Source organism: Mauremys reevesii, linkage group 2, assembly GCF_016161935.1.
Source record: "Mauremys reevesii isolate NIE-2019 linkage group 2, ASM1616193v1, whole genome shotgun sequence".
Classification (NCBI taxonomy): domain Eukaryota; kingdom Metazoa; phylum Chordata; order Testudines; family Geoemydidae; genus Mauremys; species Mauremys reevesii.
The window spans coordinates 224,090,429-224,112,850 of record NC_052624.1 but is presented as its reverse complement, the minus strand read 5'-3'; the positions used below and the strand labels follow the sequence as shown (position 1 = coordinate 224,112,850).

General features: G+C 37.3%; 1 protein-coding gene across 1 annotated transcript in view; it reads right to left on the bottom strand.

The window, feature by feature from the left end:
* Window positions 1-22,422, bottom strand: part of RAB2A (RAB2A, member RAS oncogene family) — an 81,606-nt gene that overhangs the window by 14,444 nt on the left and 44,740 nt on the right. The window contains exons 4-6 of the mRNA XM_039523538.1: window positions 21,563-21,645; window positions 15,963-16,055; window positions 10,630-10,741 (exon numbers count right to left, since the gene is read on the bottom strand). Of these exons, the coding sequence (XP_039379472.1) occupies window positions 10,630-10,741; window positions 15,963-16,055; window positions 21,563-21,645 (288 nt within the window). The remainder of the gene's footprint in view (window positions 1-10,629; window positions 10,742-15,962; window positions 16,056-21,562; window positions 21,646-22,422) is intronic.

Here is a 22,422-nt window from a genome sequence, read left to right as displayed (position 1 = left end):
TTCATATCTACCACTAAAAAATAAATAAAATAAAGAAACCTACAATTTTCAGTTAGATTCCTAGAAAATCATACTTTAAGTCAGCCCATGGTTCAAACCATAGGTTGACTTAAAAATATGAGTCTTAAAAAAAATTAACTAAAAATTGTAGTTGACTCACATTAAGAACTCTATACCAATTTCAGTATTCTATAGTGCCCCAATTAGCAAGGGAAAGTGGGTGAACTCGGCATAACTGACTTTCTACCAAAAGTCATTTATATGCTGATTGTACTATGTGGAACATTTAATATATATTTTGAAATTTCATGTATTTATGTAACCTCCATTTGACTAAAATGTCCCACAACTATTGCAAAAATAATTACAACCAGGGATCTCCATGTGCAAGTTTAAGCCTCAGTTTTTCATCTTCATAATTAAGCATGAAGTCATCAGTGAGATTATTTGAACAGTGTTAGTTTTCCAATACAGACTGATCTATCTTGGGGTGAAAATAAAAAACAACAACAACAACAACAAGATATTTCATGAATTTATGGAGCACATTGACCTTCTGATTCCCTTAAAGCAAAACACACACAAATGCTTACTGGATAAGCAATGTGAGATCAATATTTCCAACAATCCAACTCACCTTAATAATCATCTAGGACATCAAGTGCAATAAGTATCTACACTCTGTCTACCACACACAAGCAAGACAGGTAGCCTTTGCTCACTGGACCCTACCACTAACAAGCAGGAAGCATGAACTCGCTCTGCCTATTACTAGTGGGAGTCTAGATCTGGAGTAAGTAAATAGCTTGCCTGCAGCTGTCTTAATACTTCATGAGTCCACAAATAAAGAAGAATCCATTAATTGAGAGATCTTGAGGTTAAGGCACTGACTGGGACTCAGGAAATCTGGATTCTATTCCTAACTTTGCTGCAGCTGAGAGATACATTGGGCAAGTCACTTAAAACAGTGCCTTGGTTTTCCAATTTGTAAAGTGGAGATAATATCACCTCTCTACCCTAGAAGTTGATGGCAAGGAAAAATCCTGCATAGTGTTTGTGAGGGTCTCAGATGCTAAGATGAGAGCTACAGAAAAGCCTATAAATATATGAATCAATCACTGCTGATTTTTGAAGCTTCAAGAACACAAAAGTAGTGGAAAAATTAAACAGAAATACAGCAGTAAAAGGAATCAAACTCTTCCTTTGCTTAAAACTGAAATACATCAACCTGTTTTCTGTTCATGTAACATGCTGCCATCTGGTGGCCACATTAAAGGTATCAATTGTTAATTCAAATTTTCAGCTGACCGGGTCAACAATCTGATATACTGTCAAAAATGTATAGGTAATGTGCTATTAAATTTGAGAATATATAATCAAGAAAATTTAAAAATAAAGTCGGAATTTTAGTCAGCCAGAAATAAATGTGAAATATGGTATTCATCTCTATTCAGCCAATTCCTGGAATTAAAGTTTCATTCTTATTTTCCACCATTAAATAATAAGATGCAATTAAGCACAGATTGTCATACATTAATTCTAGAACAAAAGGGTGTGCTTGGAAGGAGAAGTGAAGTCAAATATATCTTCATATTGGAAATCGAGATAACTTGTCAATGAACATGCGTATGCATTGTCACTACAAATCTTAAGTGTCCCCTATTCTGTAAAAAGTGAATTTAGTATGTCTAGCTATGAAGTTTAAGACCCCTAATGTTAGCATGGGGTTCTGCAAGTTACATTAACTAGAATCTCTGCTAGCCAAATCAAGATGTCTAACAGATGTTTATTACTCTCTGATTAAAGTTTAAAAGACGTATCCTATCACCCAACCAAGCAAGCTTAACTGGCAGAAGTGGAATATAGCATGCTTTTAAAAAATAAGTTTACTTTGGAAAAAGACTCATTTCTGAGAGCAGTTCAGTCTTGTTCAGGGGTTGTCAATTTCCCCCTCTTTTTAAATAATATGCATCACTTCTTAATGGAGAGTTTCTAGGGCCACCTTCCAACCCATTTGTTATCAGATATTATCCTTGTGGAAGCTACACTAATTTACTTACATGGATAATTAATATTAGAAAAGAGTAAGTTTTTTTTAAGCTTCCTTTAGTGCAATTTAAAAGCTGGAAACAAGGAGAACCAGCATCATGTGACCAGTCAGTTCTCCACTATCAATCTGATAATTACCCAGGTGATTGGTGCCAAGATCTGAGTACCTGGGTTAGACCAGCCTGAGTATGAGCATTCCCACAGCAAAGCCCTCTCCATGTTTCTGTGTCTGGGGGCATATGCCATGGTTCTCTGTGTTGAGATAGTCTAGGATTCTTTCCAGTCAATTGTCAGTTGCAGGAGAACTTGCCTGAGCTCCTGGGAGAGGGGAAACAGTATGAAGGGCACTGGAGGACTGGCACTTGCCTGCATTCTCACTGCAAAGTAGGCGCATTCTGGCCAAAGCTAAAAAGTGCAGTTTAGGCTTTTACCCCCAGCCATGAAAGCAAGCATGGGTTCAAAGCACAAATGAGCACATACTCGAAAGTTGTGTGTGTAGACAGAAGGAAAGTTTGCGCAAATACATGAAGGAGCGCAGGCTAAGACTAAAATGCAGACATACCATGCACTTGATCCTAGACAATGAATCCACTAATAAGACGTTACTGATACAAAACAACCTCTGAAAAGCTGACTGACCCAGCCTGGAACTCAAGGTCTATTTCCCTTAAACAACTCCTTAATATTAACTTATTAACACCCCCAAGAGAGACAATCCTTTACCTTGGGAGACTTCAATATCCATATTGACAAACCACTTTGCCTTTAAAGTCTATTCCCACTGGACACTGGGTTCCTCATAGTTCATCTCCAACTCCCCTATCTACTCTAGGAGGAATATATTCCATCTAACAATATCAAATGTTACTCTCATCTTGCCCATCTCACTTGCAACTCACTCATTTAACTTGGGGGGAGGGAAAGGAAGGAAGAAGGGTACTAGCTTAGGATGAACAGTCCCTTTATTGTCCCATAAAATAATGGAACCTAGAACCTGACATCTCCATAATTTTCTAAATATGAAAGTAGTACTTGTGAAGACAGTTGGAGCAGCAGCTCTGGAGCCAGAAGTACCCATAAAATATGACCAGCATAGACAAATCTTCAATAAACATCCCTATTTCACCCTGTGAATGTGCATCAACGCTGTCCCCGTATACTTCAGAGTGAAAGACAGTTCAGTCCCCAAGACCATGACTCATGACTGTGCCCTCTCTCCCTGCACCGTCCACAAGTGTACTGTACTAGTAGAAGCAGCAAAGAGTCCTGTGGCACCTTATAGACTAACAGACATATTGGAGCATGAGTTTTCGTGGGTGAATACCCACTTAGTCGGATGCCAGACTAACACGGCTACCCCTCTGTACTAGTAGGTGGCGATTGCAATTCTTGTGATGACCTTAACAGGAAGTACAGACCACTAATTTGTTTCACAGTAGCCACTGTGCAGAAGTAAGATACTAGCAGCTTTTGGACATTAATGAATTGGGTTGTGTTCAAACAAACTAGATTTTGTACGTGTTACTAGGCCACTGAACCATCCATTCCTCCCTCACAGCTCTGCTATTTGTCTCTCAATGAATCATCTGCTGATCCCTCATTTGCAGATACTATCCCACCATTCGATATGTCAATAACTGCTGTAAAACTCTATCCCTTCTTGGGCTCTGCTAACTTTGTCCCCCTTCTTCCTTACCACCTGATCATGGTAACATGAAGAGACAATGGCATGAGACAGAACGTACCGTTCGTCATTACTTGGGATTACCCAGTGCACTAACCAACACTCTTGGGAGCAGAGACCCAGTCCCTTGAAAGTTCAGTTGGTGTGAGAGACTCAGTATGTTCAGGACTAAACATTTCTCTCTCCATTAGATGCTAGGAGGAATTTGTTACTTCACTTTTTAAAAAGAGAGGATATTTAGTTCTTATAAAACACTTTTCACCTATAGCTCTCAAAGAATTTCAAAGCAGGGTAAAGCATTATCTCCTTTTTACGTATGAGGAAACTGAAGCACAGAGAGGTGAAGCAACTTGCCCAAGATCACACAGTAGGTCAGTAGCAGACCAGGAAATATAACCAGAGTCCCCTGATTCCTAGTCTAATGGACCATGCTGCTTCCCATTAAAATGAGACTATTACTGCTTACTGCTTACAGCTAAGACCAACAACTCAACCTGGTGCTCCCTTTATCCAAAATTATGTTAAATGCATAATGCCGTGCTAATTCAAGATTATAGCTGTACAGTGCACACTCAAGAAGGTTTGAAGTTAAATTTTACCCTTTGAATATGTGCATTATATACACGTTCACACACATATCAAAGACCACAATACATATCTAAGGTAATGTGATCAAGAATTGAAAGATCCAGTTGTAATGCATATGTGAGGGAGGAAAAAAGTTAAGGATTAACATTACATTTTAACACAACTGTATGACCTTAATGTGGCATTAGTGTAATTTTTTTTTTTTTTAAAAGGGAAAACAGAAAACTCCCTGGCTCTATAACTAGACAAAGGACAACTAGTACATTAGTATAGTGGACTAACTGTGCATTTCCACACCTATGTGGAAAAGATGGTGAACCACCTCTGTAGGGGCTACAATAGCTCTTGGCATAGTTATGGTTAATAAGGTAAAAACATATCTTGGTTCAATAGTCATTTTGACAATGTCTCTGATAGACATAAAAAGTGGAAAGAGTAGTGTAAATCTGTTTTGACACTTATTTGATGTGAGTTAATTTGGAAATTAGACGTTACTGTAACAATCCAGACACTTAAGGAAGTTAAATGTGGAAAATCTGTTAGGTCATCACATCCATCTCTCTGTCAATGCAGAACTGTTCCAAACAGTACATATACTAAGGCATTTTATAGTCCAAATTTATTTTTCAAGCAATGACGTTTCCACTATTCCCTTTGGAAAAATAATCTATAGGTCACCATTAAGATAAACATTCCTGATATCTGGCCCACATGACTTTTGCTTTGTTTCATCTCATTAATTCTAGTTGGATCATCTTCAAATACACGTAAACTATCATTTCACCACCTTTTAGTTGTGAAGTCAACTGAAGTCAGTGGGAGCTCTGAGTAAAGAGGGCTTGCAAGACCTTGTCCCTCTAGTTCTTTATAATTCCTTCCTCATAATTTAATCCCTCCAGGCCAGAAATACCACCTTTTTGGACACCCTTCAATTTCTTGACATCTTTTTGTTACTGACTGGTATCTAGAATTGAATGCAGATAAGTGCAGCCTCAACAATGTTTTATGGAAAGCCATTATTCACCTCACTTCTTCATAATGTGACACCTTCTGCCTATGCAGCTCAAAACAGCACTGCATGCCCATCCTTCAACGTAAAATCTAATTTTACTTGTGTTCACCATCTCATCTAGACTTATTTTAGCATCATGCTTTCTTAAGTATTTCCCTAATTTTTCCCATATCCATTATCTTGTGTGTTATAAGCCAAAGTTCATTATTTCCTGCTTACAGTTTTAACTTCTCTAGATCCTTTGGATTATTTCCTGTTCATGCCACCTCTTAATTTAGTACTGCATGAAAAGATAATTTAAAAGTGTTCTTTATCTCCTTTAGGAAACTCTGCAAAGCCTTCCTATTTCATAAAGCATTCCTATTATAACTAGTAGTGTCAAGCGATTAAAAAAAATGAATCGCGATTAATCACGCTGTTAAACAACAACAGAAAACAACTTATTTAAATATTTTTGGGTGCTTTATAAATTTTCAAATATGTTGATTTCAATCAACACAGAACACAAAGTGTACAGTGCTCACTTTATATTTATTTTTTATTACAAATATTTGTGCTATAAAAAAACCAAAAGAAATAGTATTTTTCAATTCACCTCATAAAAGTCCTGTAATACTATCTATTAAAAAGTTGAACTTACAAATGTAGAATTATGTACCAAAAAACCTGCATTTAAAAAAATGTAAAACTTTACAGCCTACAAATCCACTCAGTCCTACCAATTGAAATTTAAAGATTTTGGATGTTTTTCTACATTTTGACATATATATGTGTTGTAACTGAAATCAAAGTGTAGATGTTTTATTACAAATATTTGCACTGTAAAAATGATAAACAAAAGAAACAGTATTTTTCAATTCACCTCATACAAGTACCACAGTGCAATTTAAGTTAAGTAACTGCACTCAAAACCAAAATAATGTAAAACTTCAGAGCCTACATGTCCACTCAGTCCTACTTCTTAGTCAGCCAATTGCTCAGACAAACAAGTTTGTTTACATTTGCAGGAGATAATGCTGCTCACTTCTTGTTTACAATGTCACCTGAAAGTGAGAACAGGTGTTCACATGGCACTGTTGTAGGCAGCATCACAAAATATTTACATGCCAGATGCATTAAAGATTCATATGTCCCTTCATGCTTCAATCACCATTCCAGGAGACATGCATCCATGCTAATAAGGAGCTCTGCTCGATAACGATCCAAATCAATGAAGACCAATACATGTTCACTTTCATCATCTGAGTCAGATGCCACCAGCAGAAGGTTGATTTTCTTTTTTGATGGTTTGGGTTCTGTAGTTTACACACTGGAGTGTTGCTCTTTTAAGACTTCAGAAAGCATGCTCCACACCTCATCCTTCTCAGATTTTGGAAGGCACTTCAAATTCTTAAACTCTGGGTCGAGTGCTGTAGCTATCTTTAGAAATTTCACATTGATGCCTTCTTTGCGTTTTGTCAAATCTGCAGTGAAAGTGTTCTTAAAATGAACATGTGCTAGGTCATGAAATATATGGCAGAATGCCCATAAAACAGAGCAGGAGACATACTATTCTCCCCCAAGGAGTTCAGTCACAAATTTAATTAATGCTCGTTTAAAAAAAAAAAAAAAAAAGTATCATCAGCATGGAAGCATGTCCTCTGGAATGGTGGCAGAAGCATAAAGGGGCACACTAATGTTTAGCATATCTGGCACGTAAATAGCTTTCAATGCCAGCTACAAAAGTGCCATGTGAACGCCTGTTCTTACTTTCAGGTGACATTGTAAATAAGAAGCCAGCAGCATTGTCTCTCATAAATGTAAAGACACTTGTTTATCTTAGTGATTGGCTGAACAAGAAGTAGGACCAAGTGGACTTGTAGACTCTAAAGATTTATATTGTTTTGTTTTTGAGTGCAGTTACGTAACAAAAAACAAAAACAAAAACACAATTGTAAGTTGCACTTTCACGATAAAGAGAGTGCACTATGGTACTTGTATGAGGTGAATTGAAAAATACTATTTCTTTTGTTTCTATTATTTTTATTACAAATATCTGCACTGTAAAAATGATCAAGTGAGCACTGTACACTTTGTATTCGGTGTTGTAATTGAAATCAATGTATTTGAAAATGTAGAAAAACCATCTAAAAATATTTAATACATTGGTATTCTATTGTTTAACAGTGCGATTAAAACTGCAGTTAGTTACGATTAATTTTTTTAATTGCGTTTTTTTTAGTTAATTGCGTGAGTTAACTGTGATTAATCGACAACCCTAATTATAACCCTGTTCATCCTCCTGACCCTTGAAGACAGACATCCTGACCCAAACAGAAATTTCAGAACTCAGAAGGACATCTGCAAAGGAGTCCACAAAGTCCTCTAGAGACTTTGCTATTGCCAATCTATTTTATGTGGAAGGCATTAAGATGCTATAGTGAGGTGCAACATTAAGATAGACAGATGGAGATACTCACTCTTCTAAAGTATCTATAAATGGAAGGAACCCTAATCTACCAAATGTGGTTGTGGTAAGGGAATAGAATGAGGGAAGGGTGTGCTCACTCCTTGGCACCTCTCCTTCTCTATTTTTGACCCACAGAAGGATAATTGGGAGCTCACTGAGTTTCTTGTGCAGTTCCTCTTCCCCAGGGGTTGATTGAGTCCATCAATAAAGATTGGGCCCAACCTTGATGCCCCACTAGATTCCTCCTCTCAATTTGATACATTACAGCTTACAACTATAATAATTTGACTTTTAGATAGAATGAAAACTATGTATTCTTGCTCACATCCAAGTCACAATGAAAATATTTCTGGTACGATTTTTGAGACCATTTACTAAATTCTACGGGTGTCAAGCGATTAAAACCATTAATTGCGATTAATCGCACGGACAGACAATAGAATAGCATTTATTTAAATATTTTTGGATGTTTTCTACATTTTCAAATATATTGATTTCAATTACCACGCAGAATACAAGGTGTACTGTTAATTTAATTAACACTTTTTAAACAAGCGTCATCAGCATGGAAGCATGTCCTCTGGAATGGTGGTGAAGCATGAAGGGGCATACAAATGTTTAGCATATCTGGCATGTAAATACCTTGCAATGTTGGCCACAAAAGTGCCATGCAAATATCTGTTCTCACTTTCTTGGTGACATTGTAAATAAGAAGAGGGCAGCATTATCTCCTGTAAATGTAAACAAACTTGTTGGTCTTAGCGACTGGCTGAACAAGAAGTAGGACTGAGTGGACTTGTAGGCGCTGAAGTTTTACATTGTTTTGGTTTTGAGTGCAGTTATTTAACCAAAAAAACCCTACATTTGTAAATTGCACTTTCACGACAAAGATTGCACTATGGTACTTGTATGAGGTGAATAGAAAAATACTGTTTCTTTTATCATTTTTACATGCAAAGATTTGTAATAAAAAACATACACTTTGATTTCAATTACAACACAGAATACAATATATGTCAAAATGTAGAAAAACATCCAAAATCTTTAATAAATTTCAATTGGTATTCTATTAAACAGTGCAATTAAAACGGCGATTAATCACAATTTTTTTTTGAGTTAATCATGAATTAACTGCGATTAATCGACAGCGCTACTAAATTCACTAGGGACCATTAATAGCCTAATTCTGTTTTTAAAATGTCTATTTTATGAATGCATGCTGTTTATTGTTCATGGCACCATTATCCCCTAGAGGCTTACTGATCTCAATATTTCTTCCATTGTGTTACTAGCAACTGAAATCGGATTTCCTGGATGATTATCATCAGGCTAACTACCCCAAAATTCTTTTGAGGGATTATGTGGGGGTGGAGAAGAATTATCAGTGTCACACTGCTTCCCCCACATTCTTCTAGTGCCTCCCCATTTTCAGAAATTCTTGCCACTGATGAGGTAAATATATTACAAAATTTGTTTACCTTGAGATGCACATCCTCTATATCTGCATATTATGAAGATATGCCGGGTTAGTTAAAGCTGAAGCAAGTCTTCACTTATAAACCCGATTTAACATTCACCCTCACACTTTCACCTCAATTTTGCCATTGTGAAACCAAATTCACCTGAAATTTCACAGGCATTGAATTTGCACCATTGTGAAAAAGTTTCTGTAAATTTAAAGTTTATTTTGGTGAATACATGTGCCTTAGACCACAGGAAACATTGACCAATCTGGGAAAATATAAATAGGATCCTGTTTAGTGGCTCTAGATGTGAGCTTGACTCATACAAGGTATGGATCCCTTCAGCAGGCAGAGAGAATTTATATCTTACATGGTTTAGGAAGTTTGTATTCAACTTCCCTAGACAGGACTGTACTACTTCTGATTGCAGCACATGAAAGCCCTACGCCTCAACTGGGAGTAAGGCAGCTGTGGGTTCTATTTCCAGCTTCCTTCTACGGGAAGTAGTTTTACCTTGTTTTTCCTTTTGATATCAGACAGCTAATGGGCAACAAATCCACTATCAAAAGTGAACACAATATGAAAAGTACCAAAATCAGACTAAACAGTCAGAAATACATACTAGAACAGAAGAGTCTGAGCACGGTCCCAGTATCCTGTCTCCAACAATGGCCTATATCAGAACTTCAGGGGGAGCATACTGATCAGGACAAGTAGAGAGTGATCCATTCCTAGCTTCCACTCCTAGATTCTGGTAATCAGAGGTTTAGGGTCATTCCTGACCATCTTGGCTACTAGCCATTGATGGATCTATCCTCCATCAACTTATCCAGTTCTTTTTTTAACCCAATTATACTCTTGGCCATCACTACATCCCATGGCAATGAGTTCCAAATATTAGCTGTGAATTGTGTGGAAAAAGTACTTCCTCTCTTTGTATTAAACCTTCTGCCTATTACTTTCATCAGGTGACCCATGATTTTTGCTAACAAAAACTCAAAGAAGAGGCACAGTATTACAACACTCAGTATTTTGACACTATTTGAAATGCTGTAAATGTACATCTTAGCTTTCTTAAGCTGATAAATATCTGTAAATTCTTGTAGAAAGGTAGTATAGCAGAGAAGTTAAACACTGCAACCTCACCAATTTACTCAGTCTGATGTGTTCACTACATTTTACTGAAAATCATCTCAGAATATTTAAAAAAACAAAATAGAAAAATGAAGAGTAGGGTTCAAGTTATATTTCTAAAAGGGAGAGTAAAATGAGATTCAAAAAAAACTTTCAGTATAAAGCAGCGGGAAAGTATGTTAAAAGATTAAAAGCTTAAAACCAACTGTTTAATTAAAACGTTATCAAGAGCAATTGTAAGTGCAGTTACCTCCTCGACATTAGAAGCAGTTTTGGCAGATGTCTCCATAAAAATAAGTCCATGCTCTCGTGCAAATGCTTCACCTTCTTCTTTTTTCACTTCTCTTCTAGATTCTAAGTCACTAAGATGACCAAACAAGAGATAGAGTTACTTACCTGGACAAGTAAAAAGACTCCAAAAGCAGTTTCTTTAGAGACGTACCTCACATGGCTTTCATGTGCTTCCCATCAAGGGAACTATTCACATCTATTAGTTGGAATCTTTACTTCAAGTCAAATATGCAGCAGTGGTACCATAAGTGATAGTCATACCACATCTGTTTGAAGTAATAAGTTATTTTTGACCCAGACATAGCATGAACTTTATAATGAACCAGCTTCCAGAAGGAAAATATAGAGGAGCATGTATGCATAGACACTAACTTTAGAGAACTATTGTTAGAGGCAAGTATCTCTCCTCTCAAATGTAGCATCATCAATTGATCCACCCTCCAGAAATTTAAACTGGTAAAAAGCATGTATTTATACAAATAAACTTTTTGTGAAATAAAAAGGGATCAGTCAGCTTCATTTTCTGGGATTCACATGCAACAACACAACACTGGCATTTAGGGATTGCAAATGCAACAAAATAAATCTTATATTCAGACAAAAAAACGTATTACAAATCATAAAGAGAAACATTTCTAAATGATTCTATGTTGCATTAAACCTTGTTTCTTACAAAACCTAATTTTTGGTCTTGAAGTTGCATACTCATAAAGACTCCTTTGCAACAGACAGGTGAAATTGAGTGACTGATACACAAAACTACTCATTTTCTACTTCCTAAGAAGTCTAAGTGAAAATGTATTATTGTAGGTTAGGAAATAGCGTACTTGGATTGGACAACTAAAAAAAAATGACATCACATGTTGTGAGTTACATAAGGTAATTTTAATAGCTGTGGCTATTTCATTCTTAAGAACTCAGATTTTGTTAGTGTGCAGAGTGATATATTTACTTCCTGTCTATTCTGCTTACCTTCATTTTGGACAGGAGGGATTACACTTTTTAAAAGTTGTACCTAAACTGTTCATGTAAAATATGTTTGCAAACAGTGTTCCAAGTAAAATAGCTAACTGTAAACTGAACACCCATTTAAAAAGGTAAAATCTTGTAGTGGTCAGCCATGGATAATATTAGTGCCGTATTGACTTTATAATGACAATTTTGATGAACACAATGTATACAAGAGTGAAGTATCTATATAATATTTTATTTTCATGTTTACTTTTTAATCCTGCCCACTGCACTTATATTTTGCATCACAAGACAGGTATCTGTTATTTTGACTGTCTTGTGTTAATACAACAATTTTGATTGTATTCTTTGACTAAGTACATGTACTAAGACTATAGCTGCATTTATAAAGATACTAAGAGATACTGTGTAATGAATATGACTTATGAAAAAACAAACAATTTCATCAAATTAAACATTTGACTCAAAGTTTGGGGCAAGTTAGCACGGTGTTTGTTCTGGAAGTCCTGGAATACCTGCCCTGATAATGACTTTGAGGCTTGAGCTAATATGTACATGCAGTGTCTGTCAGTCAGTTGAGATCTGCAAGTTTCAAAAGTGGTTTAGAATTTGTAGGATATTTTAAAATGTCCTTACAATTAATGTGTTAAAACACATATGCAGAACAAAGCTCTAAATTTAAGTAACCATTTCAAATATTCAAGCAAATATCTGATAGAAAAGGTTGCTGCCTTGATATTACATACCCACCCACACGCACCCCTGTGTGTGCGCATCATTATAAAAATAATTATAAAGACTGAAAATTCTCCTGTACTTTGTCTTCTTAACTCAATGAGTTAAGGCTTCTTTGTTTCCAACTTAATTTTCCTAAGGAGACGTCAGAGTTATTCCCCAAAATTCTACTTATTCCCTTTTTTGAAAGACTAAAGTAAAGGAACATTTCCTAAAACCTGAGGAATGGGGAGGAGAAAGGGGTAAAGAAAAGAAATGCTGGATATTAAGTCTCAGCCACTATAATACAAGATTAACCCACAGCAGGGTTATGCCAGTTTTAAACTAGTACAACTCCTCCATTAATTTCAATGCAGTTGCACCAGTTTAAAACTGGAGTAAGCCGAGGGGTGAATCCAGTCCAAACCCACTATTTCTCAACTTTTTTTTTTGGAAGTGAAGTCTTATCTGTATCTTCTGGTACCCCAGGTCGCAACCCTATCCCTACCCACCCATTCCAGTGATTTAAAGTATTTGGTCTTGTCAGACTAGTACAGCTGTAAAGGTTTGCCATTATTTCTTCTTTTGAAAGGATTAAGTGATAGGACCTGTATTGTTTTGGTGCTTTGTTACTGCGAAGATGTAACAATGCAGTTTGCACTGTACAGTCTTATTCTGACTATATTATTTGCATATACTTTATCAAATGTTTACAATGAAACATTAATTTAAGCAATATCTTGGATTATGGTGTTAGGGATACTTACATAATTTAAGTAATCTTCCCCATTACCAGAATTAAAGAAATAAAACCACTGTTGTAGTATATACATTTCAGCTGGGTGTATTTTTTCCTTTAAAGCCTAGTGAAATCTAAAGAAAAATTAGAAAGGTTGTTTCTTGAAGATTACTGCTCCTTTTGCTTTAGGACTGTAGCTTTCTAAAGGCATTTAAAAAAATCTCACCACATTGTAAAGTAACAATGTTATGAGATATCTGTACATTAACAGATTATGTTTAAGCAATAGGAGTTTTAAGTGTGATATTAATGATTGTGGCACACAAACTAATGGATCATCACACTCCTAATTATGTGTTATAGTAAACATATTAGCAATTAACTGCAAAAGAATACATTCGAAATATGCAGTATATTTTAGCAGGAGAAAAACAAACAGATGAGTCCCCTAGCAGCTTGGAAAAACGTGCTCACGGTAGCCTTCATGCAAGAGGTCTTTATCTTGCTGGTCGGTGGAAAAGGGATGCTGCCCCTTTAAGGGTTTCCCCTACAATGGGTGGGAAGGAGGCGGAAAGTTTACATGAGGGGCAGAAAGCAGCTGGGGCCAAGTCAGTGTTGGGTCACTGGTTTTCCTGCTGACGAGATGAGTGTATATGGGGGTTATTTATACCACAGGCAGCTCCAGAAAAGCACTTACCAACAGGATTGAGCTTGTAGCACCCATCCACAACTATGAAAAAAGGATCAGGTGTTTTTCTCATGACCCGCTGTGGGGATTACAATAGTCACCCATTTCTTTGGGGGTTGGGAATGAATATTTTCCTCACTGCCAGACTGGCTGGGACAGGACGTTTTCCTTTGCCTTTCCCACCAGCAGGTCTGGGACCCAGTGAGGTAGACAGGGGATTTATGGTACAATATTGCAACACAGTACATAAAACTCATGGCAGAAGTCTAGTGCAGGTCTTTGGCATGCAAGGGATATGATTATCGGACAAAATGGACTGGAAAAAAGGATTTGAAGGAAAGCATCCCTTACGGGACCTGAGAAAGGGGGTTTTGGGGCTCCTAATGACTTGAACAGCAGGGCGCTGATCTTTTATAGCCTCCATTTCATCTTATATGAGGTGATGGAAGCAGAGTCCCAGCAATGGGATGGCTGGGACAAGGTTGGGGATTACGTGGAAATTATTAAGAAAGTGATGACCTGCACTGTACAATTTATTGCCAGGTACTCCTGGATATTTTAAGTGAATGAAACTGCAGCCTGCCACATTTATCATCGCTTGTCTTTCTTCTAACATGGCTGGACAAAGAGAAGTTATATTATGCAAACTGATGTGGTATTTATCTCTCACATACACACAATGCAGATCTAATTTGCCACACGATACGCTAATTCCCTCACTGCCATATTTTAGCTCACATGACCAGAAGAATGTGTGACCACTCATTTAAGTAAAATGGGTGTAGTTTGTACATTTAATTCAGAAAAGTTAGCGTTTGCCAGTTTGACTACTCAATCCATTTCACTGGCTAATGGAAAATTGTCAGTTAGCCGTACAGTCCTTTTTCCAGATTATATGCAATAATAAAACTTTTAGGCAGCTTTCAAATTACTTGACTTCAGAGCATGTTAAAAGTTAATTTTACATGGAAATAAGATTTCATGGAAAAATATTAGATGAATGAGCCAGATTGTGAAATGAGCTGGTAGTCAGTTCAATTGAGTGGACACGTATCCACATTACAAAAATTACCATTACAACTGACACCTTTGTAGAATTGCTCAGTCATAGAGATGGGTTGATCTCAGACCAGGAAAAGGCAGCTGTAACATAGCTGACAGATCACTTAAACCCTGAACTTCTATCTTCTTCTTTAGTATTTGAAATTGAAGTTCCAGATTTTTACCAAAAAATCTGTTTGCTAATATGCTGTCACAGTTTGCTGAATCAAAATGGTAGAAAACTCAAAAAACGTGCTGATTTAATAATTATCATTTTTCTAAAGACCTACGTTCCTGTTCAACCATTTCAGAATCAAGAGAGCATTTTTAGCACATTTGGATTGCTTTGGCTGAAAATTAATAGGCTAGGCGTTGAAAATGCAAGTAAGTAGGATAAAAAGTACATCGCATCTAATGCCAGACACAAGAAAAATAGGTCTAGATAATCACTTACTGTATCAGTTTGTTGCAAACATTTTTATTTTTCCAACTAGCTTATAGAAACCTACATGTTTTTTAAAAGTGTAACCAGATCTACTTTAGTTTCACTTACTGAACACACTTTCCGTTTTGGATAGTGAGCGTGTCTTTAATTTTTGCAGCATAAATGTGCTTATGAAGTGAACCGCATAGTATGAGTTTCGAGTTTTATATATAAAAATGCTTTTTCTCCCCCTTCTCACCATTCTTTCAGGAAAAGACACAGATTTTTGTCAAATTTAGGGAAAAACTGTAACCACTCTGGCATACACATGCAAAAATTTACATTTCAAGTAGTATTAGAAAGAAATGCAAATAAGCTCAGTTAATTAATTAACAGCATCAAAAACTAAACCTAAACAAATTACTGGACTTTGTCTTTTTAAATTAAAATTACTTCTGAATGATCTAGACAGAGCAGGAGTGCATATAGCTCATCCATGAATGAGGTTATTACATCCAGACTATTTAGAAATGTACTTTTTTTGTGCACTGAAAAATCTTTATGTTCATTAAAGTTTAAAAATTATCTAAAATTAGTACATTGATTACAAAGAATCACAAATATCAGAGGAGAACTATTACCTAAACAAGCAGGTCATAAAGCTTTATTACCTGCAAACTCATTAGCTTCTATTTCATAAAGGATTATTTTTACCTTTTATTTCCAATAAGCATAATGACCATGTTGGAATTGGAATGCTGGCGAGCATCTTCTAACCAGGTTGTCAAGTGATTAAAAGTGTCTCTCCTGAGTTTGAACAAGAATGAAAATTAAGAGTGATGCTTCAAGAAAAAAAGTATTTGCCCAAATACTATCACCCACAGATTTTTCTTTAGTAATTTACTTCAATGATAAGATTTCTTACATTAATTTCACACACAAGCCAATATACTATAAGCATAATCAAAGTTCAATATATTCTGAGACACAAAAGACATAAAGGGTGAAATCCTGGCCCCGATGAAGTCAATGGCAAAGCTTCCACTGACGTCAATGGAGCCAAGATTTCACCCATATTCTGTGGCAAGTACACCCTGGCATTTGGGGGGGGGGGGTACACGACAAAAAAACCAAAACACTTTTATATTAGCATGAAATGCATTGAAAAGAATGCAGAAAATGAAGGTTTGTTGAACTAATATACATGTATTAATTTTGTTATTCATTTATGTAGTTTTAATGACGATTTCCAGTTTGAGCTATGCCACAGGCTGCTGCTCCATTCTGCTGCAAGATCCACTATTTGCCATACCTACCTTTCCCTTTTCTCAGCAATAAGGAGTATGGGAGGTTTTAACCGCATCTTTCCTTCTTTCTGATAGCTAGAATGTTATCAGCTTAAAGGAGCCGGGGTAAAGGGATGGATGAAGGAGGTGGATGATGGAAAGGAAAGCTCATCAAGTTCAAAGACACCTCAAGCTCAACGATTAAAGGTTTTTGTTGTTTCATTATTGGCAGAGTCAGCATGCAAGGTTCAGGGTTCAGAGTGCCAGTTAGAAGACTGCTGCCTCCAAAGCTCCACCTCATGACTCAAGCAGTGAACTCACTGAGCTCTGAAACATGTCTGCTGAAAACAGCTAGAATTCCCCCTGGGGGAAAGGAACAGGCAGACAAGTAGTAGTAAACAGGGAAGCAAGAACAAAATGGTGGCTGTCTTCACCTAAAAATCAGCAAGTTCACACAGGATGCTTTCAGCAATATAACTGTAGATTTCATGACTATAACTTTCATTAAGAGTAATCAATAAAAGGCCCCACACATTGTAAAGAATTCTTCTAAACGATGTAAATAATTCAAAAACTTTAAAAACAAAAAACACCACAACACACTAATGCAGTGGATACAATAGCAACTGCTACAGTCAAGATTTCCAGGTTCAGTCTCTGCCTAAAAGAATACATATTTTAGGAAGTTTAAGTAAAAAAGTTTTTAAAGAAAAATGAAAAAAATATATAGTCTTCACTCTCTTTGTACTACCCGCCCCCACAAAAACAGTTTTTGCACGAAGATGCTTGTTCCATCATAAGCAAAATCACAAAAAAAAAAACCCTTACAACTCTTTTTGAACAGATGTACAACTGAGGCTGCAAAAGATGAAACTTAGCATGGAAACAGCCCTTACTGAAAAAGCTGCTACCCATTGTGATGAAATTTGTTTCAACTCAGTAGTAATGACCCTTGAAAAAAAATTACATACTGCACTTTTCAACTATTAGCTTGTAAATGTGAATAAGTTAGATCTGTAGTGAAAAAGTGTAATGAAAACATGCATGAACCACAGCAAGGATTCTGCAAAGGTTGTAAGGTGCAAAGGGAGGTCTGCTGCACACTTTGAAAACACTAATGCAGGGGGAAGGCAACCTATGGCACATGTGCCGAAGGCAGCACGCGAGCTGATTTTCAGTGGCACTGACACTGCCCGGGTCCTGGCCACCGGTCCGGGGGGCTCTGCATTTTAATTGAATTTTAAATAAAGTTTCTTAAACATTTTAAAAACCTTGTTTTCTTTACATACAAAAACAACAATTTAGTTATATATTATAGACTTATAGAAAGAGACCTTCTAAAAACATTACAATTTATTACTGGCATGCGAAACCTTAAATTAGAGTGAATAAATGAAGACTCAGCACACCACTTCTGAAAGGCTGCCGACCCCTGCACTAATGCTTTAATCCTGAATTCAGAAACTCATGTCCACCTACACAGTTTTCAGGCAGTAAGCACTTCAGTAGCCTGCGATGTGTCTTAGGGTATATCTAAAATGCAACTGGGAGGTATATAGACTGACTTTATAATGGACACATACAGAGAGCAGCAGTAAAGTTCTGCTTTCAGCACAAACTTTGGTATTTTCATAGGGCTTGGCTACACTTGAAAGTTGCAGCGCTGGTGGAGGCTTTCCAGCGCTGCAATTAGTAACCGTCCACACCTGCAAGGCACATCCAGCGCTGCAACTCCCTGGCTGCAGCGCTGGCTGTACACCTGGTCTGGTTGGGGTGTAGCGATTGCAGCGCTGGTGATCCAGTGCTGCTCGTCAAGTGTGGACACACACCAGCGCTGTTATTGGCCTCCAGGGTATTAGCAGATATCCCACAATGCTTTTAACTAAATTACTCTTTGTTTTGTTATGCTGCTTCTCTTTGATTTGTTGTGAACTCGGAGTTCCGCGCATTGCTCCCGGAGCTGCTTATCTAAAAAACAAACACAGCGCCTGTTTGCTGTGATCAATCTGTACCTGGCTGTGAACAATCAAATGAGATAATGAGGCAGGCAGGGAAACAGCGGGGAGTCCGTTGGATGCAGGCTGTTTGCAATTAAGAGTTAAGACTAAGGGGTCGGGAACATTTTCTGATTTTTCAAGTCAGGAAGCTAACACAGTGTTGGCTCCAAAAATCCACTCTCTCTCTCTCCTCCCGCTCCCTGTCACACTACACCACCCTCCACCCCCCTCTTTTGAAAAGCACGTTGCTGCCACTTGAACGCTGGGATAGCTGCCCATAATGCATCACTCCCAACAGCGCTGCAAATGTGGCCACACACCAGCGCTGGTAGCTGTGAGTGTGGCCACACACCAGCGCTGTCCCTACACAGCTGCACGACCAGCGCTGTAACTCCCAGCGCTGCAACTTTCAAGTGTAGCCAAGCCCTCAGTGCTTACCCATGCAGCTGTAACAACTTTTAAAAGATCTTGTACAGAATTTCCTATAGGGCTGTCATATTATTAAAAAAAATAATCACAATTAATCGAAGCTTTAATCATACTGTTAAACAACAGAACACCAATTACAATTTATTAAATATTTTTGGATATTTTTCTACATTTTCAAATATACTGATATCAATGACAACACAGAATACAAGTGTACAGTGCTCACTTTATATTATTTTTAATGACAAATATTTGCACTGTAAAAAGATCTGAAAAATACTATTTATTTTGTTTTTCACCTCATACAAGTACTATAGTGCAATCTCTATTGTTAAAGTGCAGCTTACAAATGTATAAAATAATAATAATTCTACAACTGCACTCACAAACAAAACAATATAAAACTTTAGCATCTACAAGTGGAAGCATGAAGGGGCATACGAATGTTTAGCATATCTGGTACATAAATACCTTGCAATGCCAGCTACAACAGTGCCATGTGAATGCCTGTTTTCACTTTCAGGTGACCTTGTAAATAAGAAGTGGGCAGCATTATCTTCCATAAATATAAACAGACTTATTTGTCTTATCGATTGGCTGAACAAGGAGGACTGAGTGGACTTGTAGGCTCTAAAGTTTTATATTGTTTTGAGTGCAGTTATGTAAAAAAATAATTCTACATTTGAAAGTTGCACTTTCACGATAAAGAGATTGCACTACAGCACTTGTATGAGGTGAATTAAATATACTATTTATTTTGTTTATCTTTTTTACAACGCAAATATTTGTAAGAAAAAAATATAAAGTAAGCACTGTACACTTTGTATTCTGTGTTGTAATCAAAATCAATATATTTGAAAATGTAGTAAAACATCCAAAAATATTTATCATAAAACTTAAATTGGTATTCTATTAACAGTGTGATTAAAACTGATTAATCACGACTTTTTTTAATCTAGTTAATTTGTTTTGAGTTAATCACTTGTGTTAACTGTGATTGACAGTCCTAATTTTCTGGCTTAAAAAAAAAAAGGGCAAAAGAAAAGCTACTGATGAGCACTTTACTCTCCCTAACTTGGAAGCTCCACTGGTTTGCAATAAATGAGTAAATACCACATGTAAATTCCATAATTGGAAATTATTTGATTATACATCCTGCAGGCCTTCTAAGGATACAGAAACACCTTGTTTAACGTTGTAGTTATGTTCCTGAAAAAATGTGACTTTAAACGAAACGATGTTAAGCGAATCCAATTTTCCCATAAGAATTAATGTAAATCGGGGGGAGGGAGGGTTAGGTTCCATAGAAATTTCTTTCCACCAGACAAAAAACTATATATTGTATAGATATACACACTGTTTGTTTTTAAAAACAAACAATTTAATACTGTTCACAGCTATGATGATTGTGAAGCTTGGTTGAGGTGGTGAAGTTAGAGGGTGGAAAAGGGAGGGATATTTCCCAGGGAATGCCTTGCTTCTAAATGATGAACTAGCACTTGGCTGAGCCCTAAAGGGTTAATACATTGTTGTTAATATAGCCTCTCACACAAAAGGCAGCACGAACACGAGGGAGGGGAGAAAGCATAGCAGACAGAGACAAACACACACCTTGTGTGTGAGAGAGAGATGCACACTGCCCCTTTAAGTAAGCTGACCCACTCTTAAGTGCATTGTCTTTTTAAGTGGATCAGGAAGTTAAGACAGCGGCTGCTGCCCCAGGTGCTCTCTGTCTCTCTCCGTCTGTGTCCCCTCCCTGCCCTATATGGAGAAGGGGTAAGTGGGGTGCAGGAGCAGGGGGGGACACCCTGACATTAGCCTCCCCCCCCACCCCGTTCCCTCCCTGCACAGCAAGCAGAAGTCTCTGGGAGCAGCTCCAAGGCAGAGGGCAGGAGCAGCACATGGCAGTGGGGGGAGGGACAGCTGAACTGCCAGCGATAGCCTGCTGGGCGGCTGCAGCACAAGGGACTTAGGGGAGTGCGGAGCTGATTGATGGGGGGCTGCCAGTCCACCCAGGTTAGAAGCCCCCACCAGCTAGCTGCAACGGGCTGCTCTTCCTGCAAGCAGTGGACAAGGCAAGCGGCTGCCAAACGACATTAGAAGGAAGCATTGCACAACTTTAAACGCGCATATTCCCTAACGGATCAGCAACGTAACATTAACTGGGATGACTTTAAGTGAGGAGTTACTGTATAGCTATACTGCATAGGAGACATGATTACAACACATGCAGGTATACCTGAGCTAGTTTTGATTGTGCTAGCTCACTAAAAATAGGAGTAAAGTTGTGGCAACACAGGTTAGCCACCCAAATACAAGCCCACCTAGGATCTCAGGTGCGTATGTCTTGTAATTGAGGAAAAAAAGTAAATCATGAAATTAAAGATCATATGGTACAGAGGTAAGGTTCAACCTTCACTTGGCATTTCTTAACTTTTGAAGATTTAGACCCGGTGATGTTAATACACCATTTACTACAGTTTTCGCATGTCTTGTATTTCAGTTTATTTTACTGAAACGTATCTATAACATTTTTACAGACAAAAAAAAACCTAATTGTACATTCTAAAATATTTCTCATGTCCTTCATTAAGTTTCTCACCTTGTAATGTCATATACTAGTAAAGCCCCTGCTGCCCCTCTGTAGTATGACCTTGTGATGGAGCGGAAGGACTCTTGCCCTGCCTGTAGGAAAACAAAGTACAGTTATTTCATTTATTAAATTACCATCTGTGACAAAAGCTACCAACTTATTAAATTACATTGAGGTTTTTTTTTTGGTTTTTTTTTTTGTAGGGGGGAGAACTTGGAGAACAAAACCTCACTAGTTCTGGAAAGAAAAGTCACATATAAGAAGATGACTACAGCAGAATGTCATTAATAAAATAAAAAAATAAAAAAAAGAGAAAGAAAGATCAGGAACAAGACCTCTAAACCCTTTTTGGCAATCCCTGACAACCCAATTTACTGAATGGCTTCACAATACATGAATCATTATTAGAACACAGAATGGACTCCTAGCAACTAAGCTCTGAAGACAAATTTGAAAGGAAGCAAATAACCCAGAGCTTCACATTTGAATTCAATAACCCGCTCCCTGGGGCAGCTGTTGACACTAGAATAAATAAAGCCCATTGTAAATAAATGATGAATGACATCTTTACGCCCACCATCTGCTGGTGTAAAGGTTGTTGGAAGGCCAAGGATGCAGATTTTATCCGTTATATCATAAACTGCTGCCAGCTTTCAACAGTCTTCAGATGGAATTCTTTCAGTAATCATTTTATTATGAAAAACAGAAAATGGTTCAGAATTTAATTTCATATCATTCTGCTCTACACTTAATCAGTTTCCTTTCTATTTGATATATAATGCTTGTCAAAAGGCAACAGGATGTAAGAGTCATCTTCATACCCACTGGTGAATCAAACACCAGAGATCCTGCATAAATTAGGCAGTTTC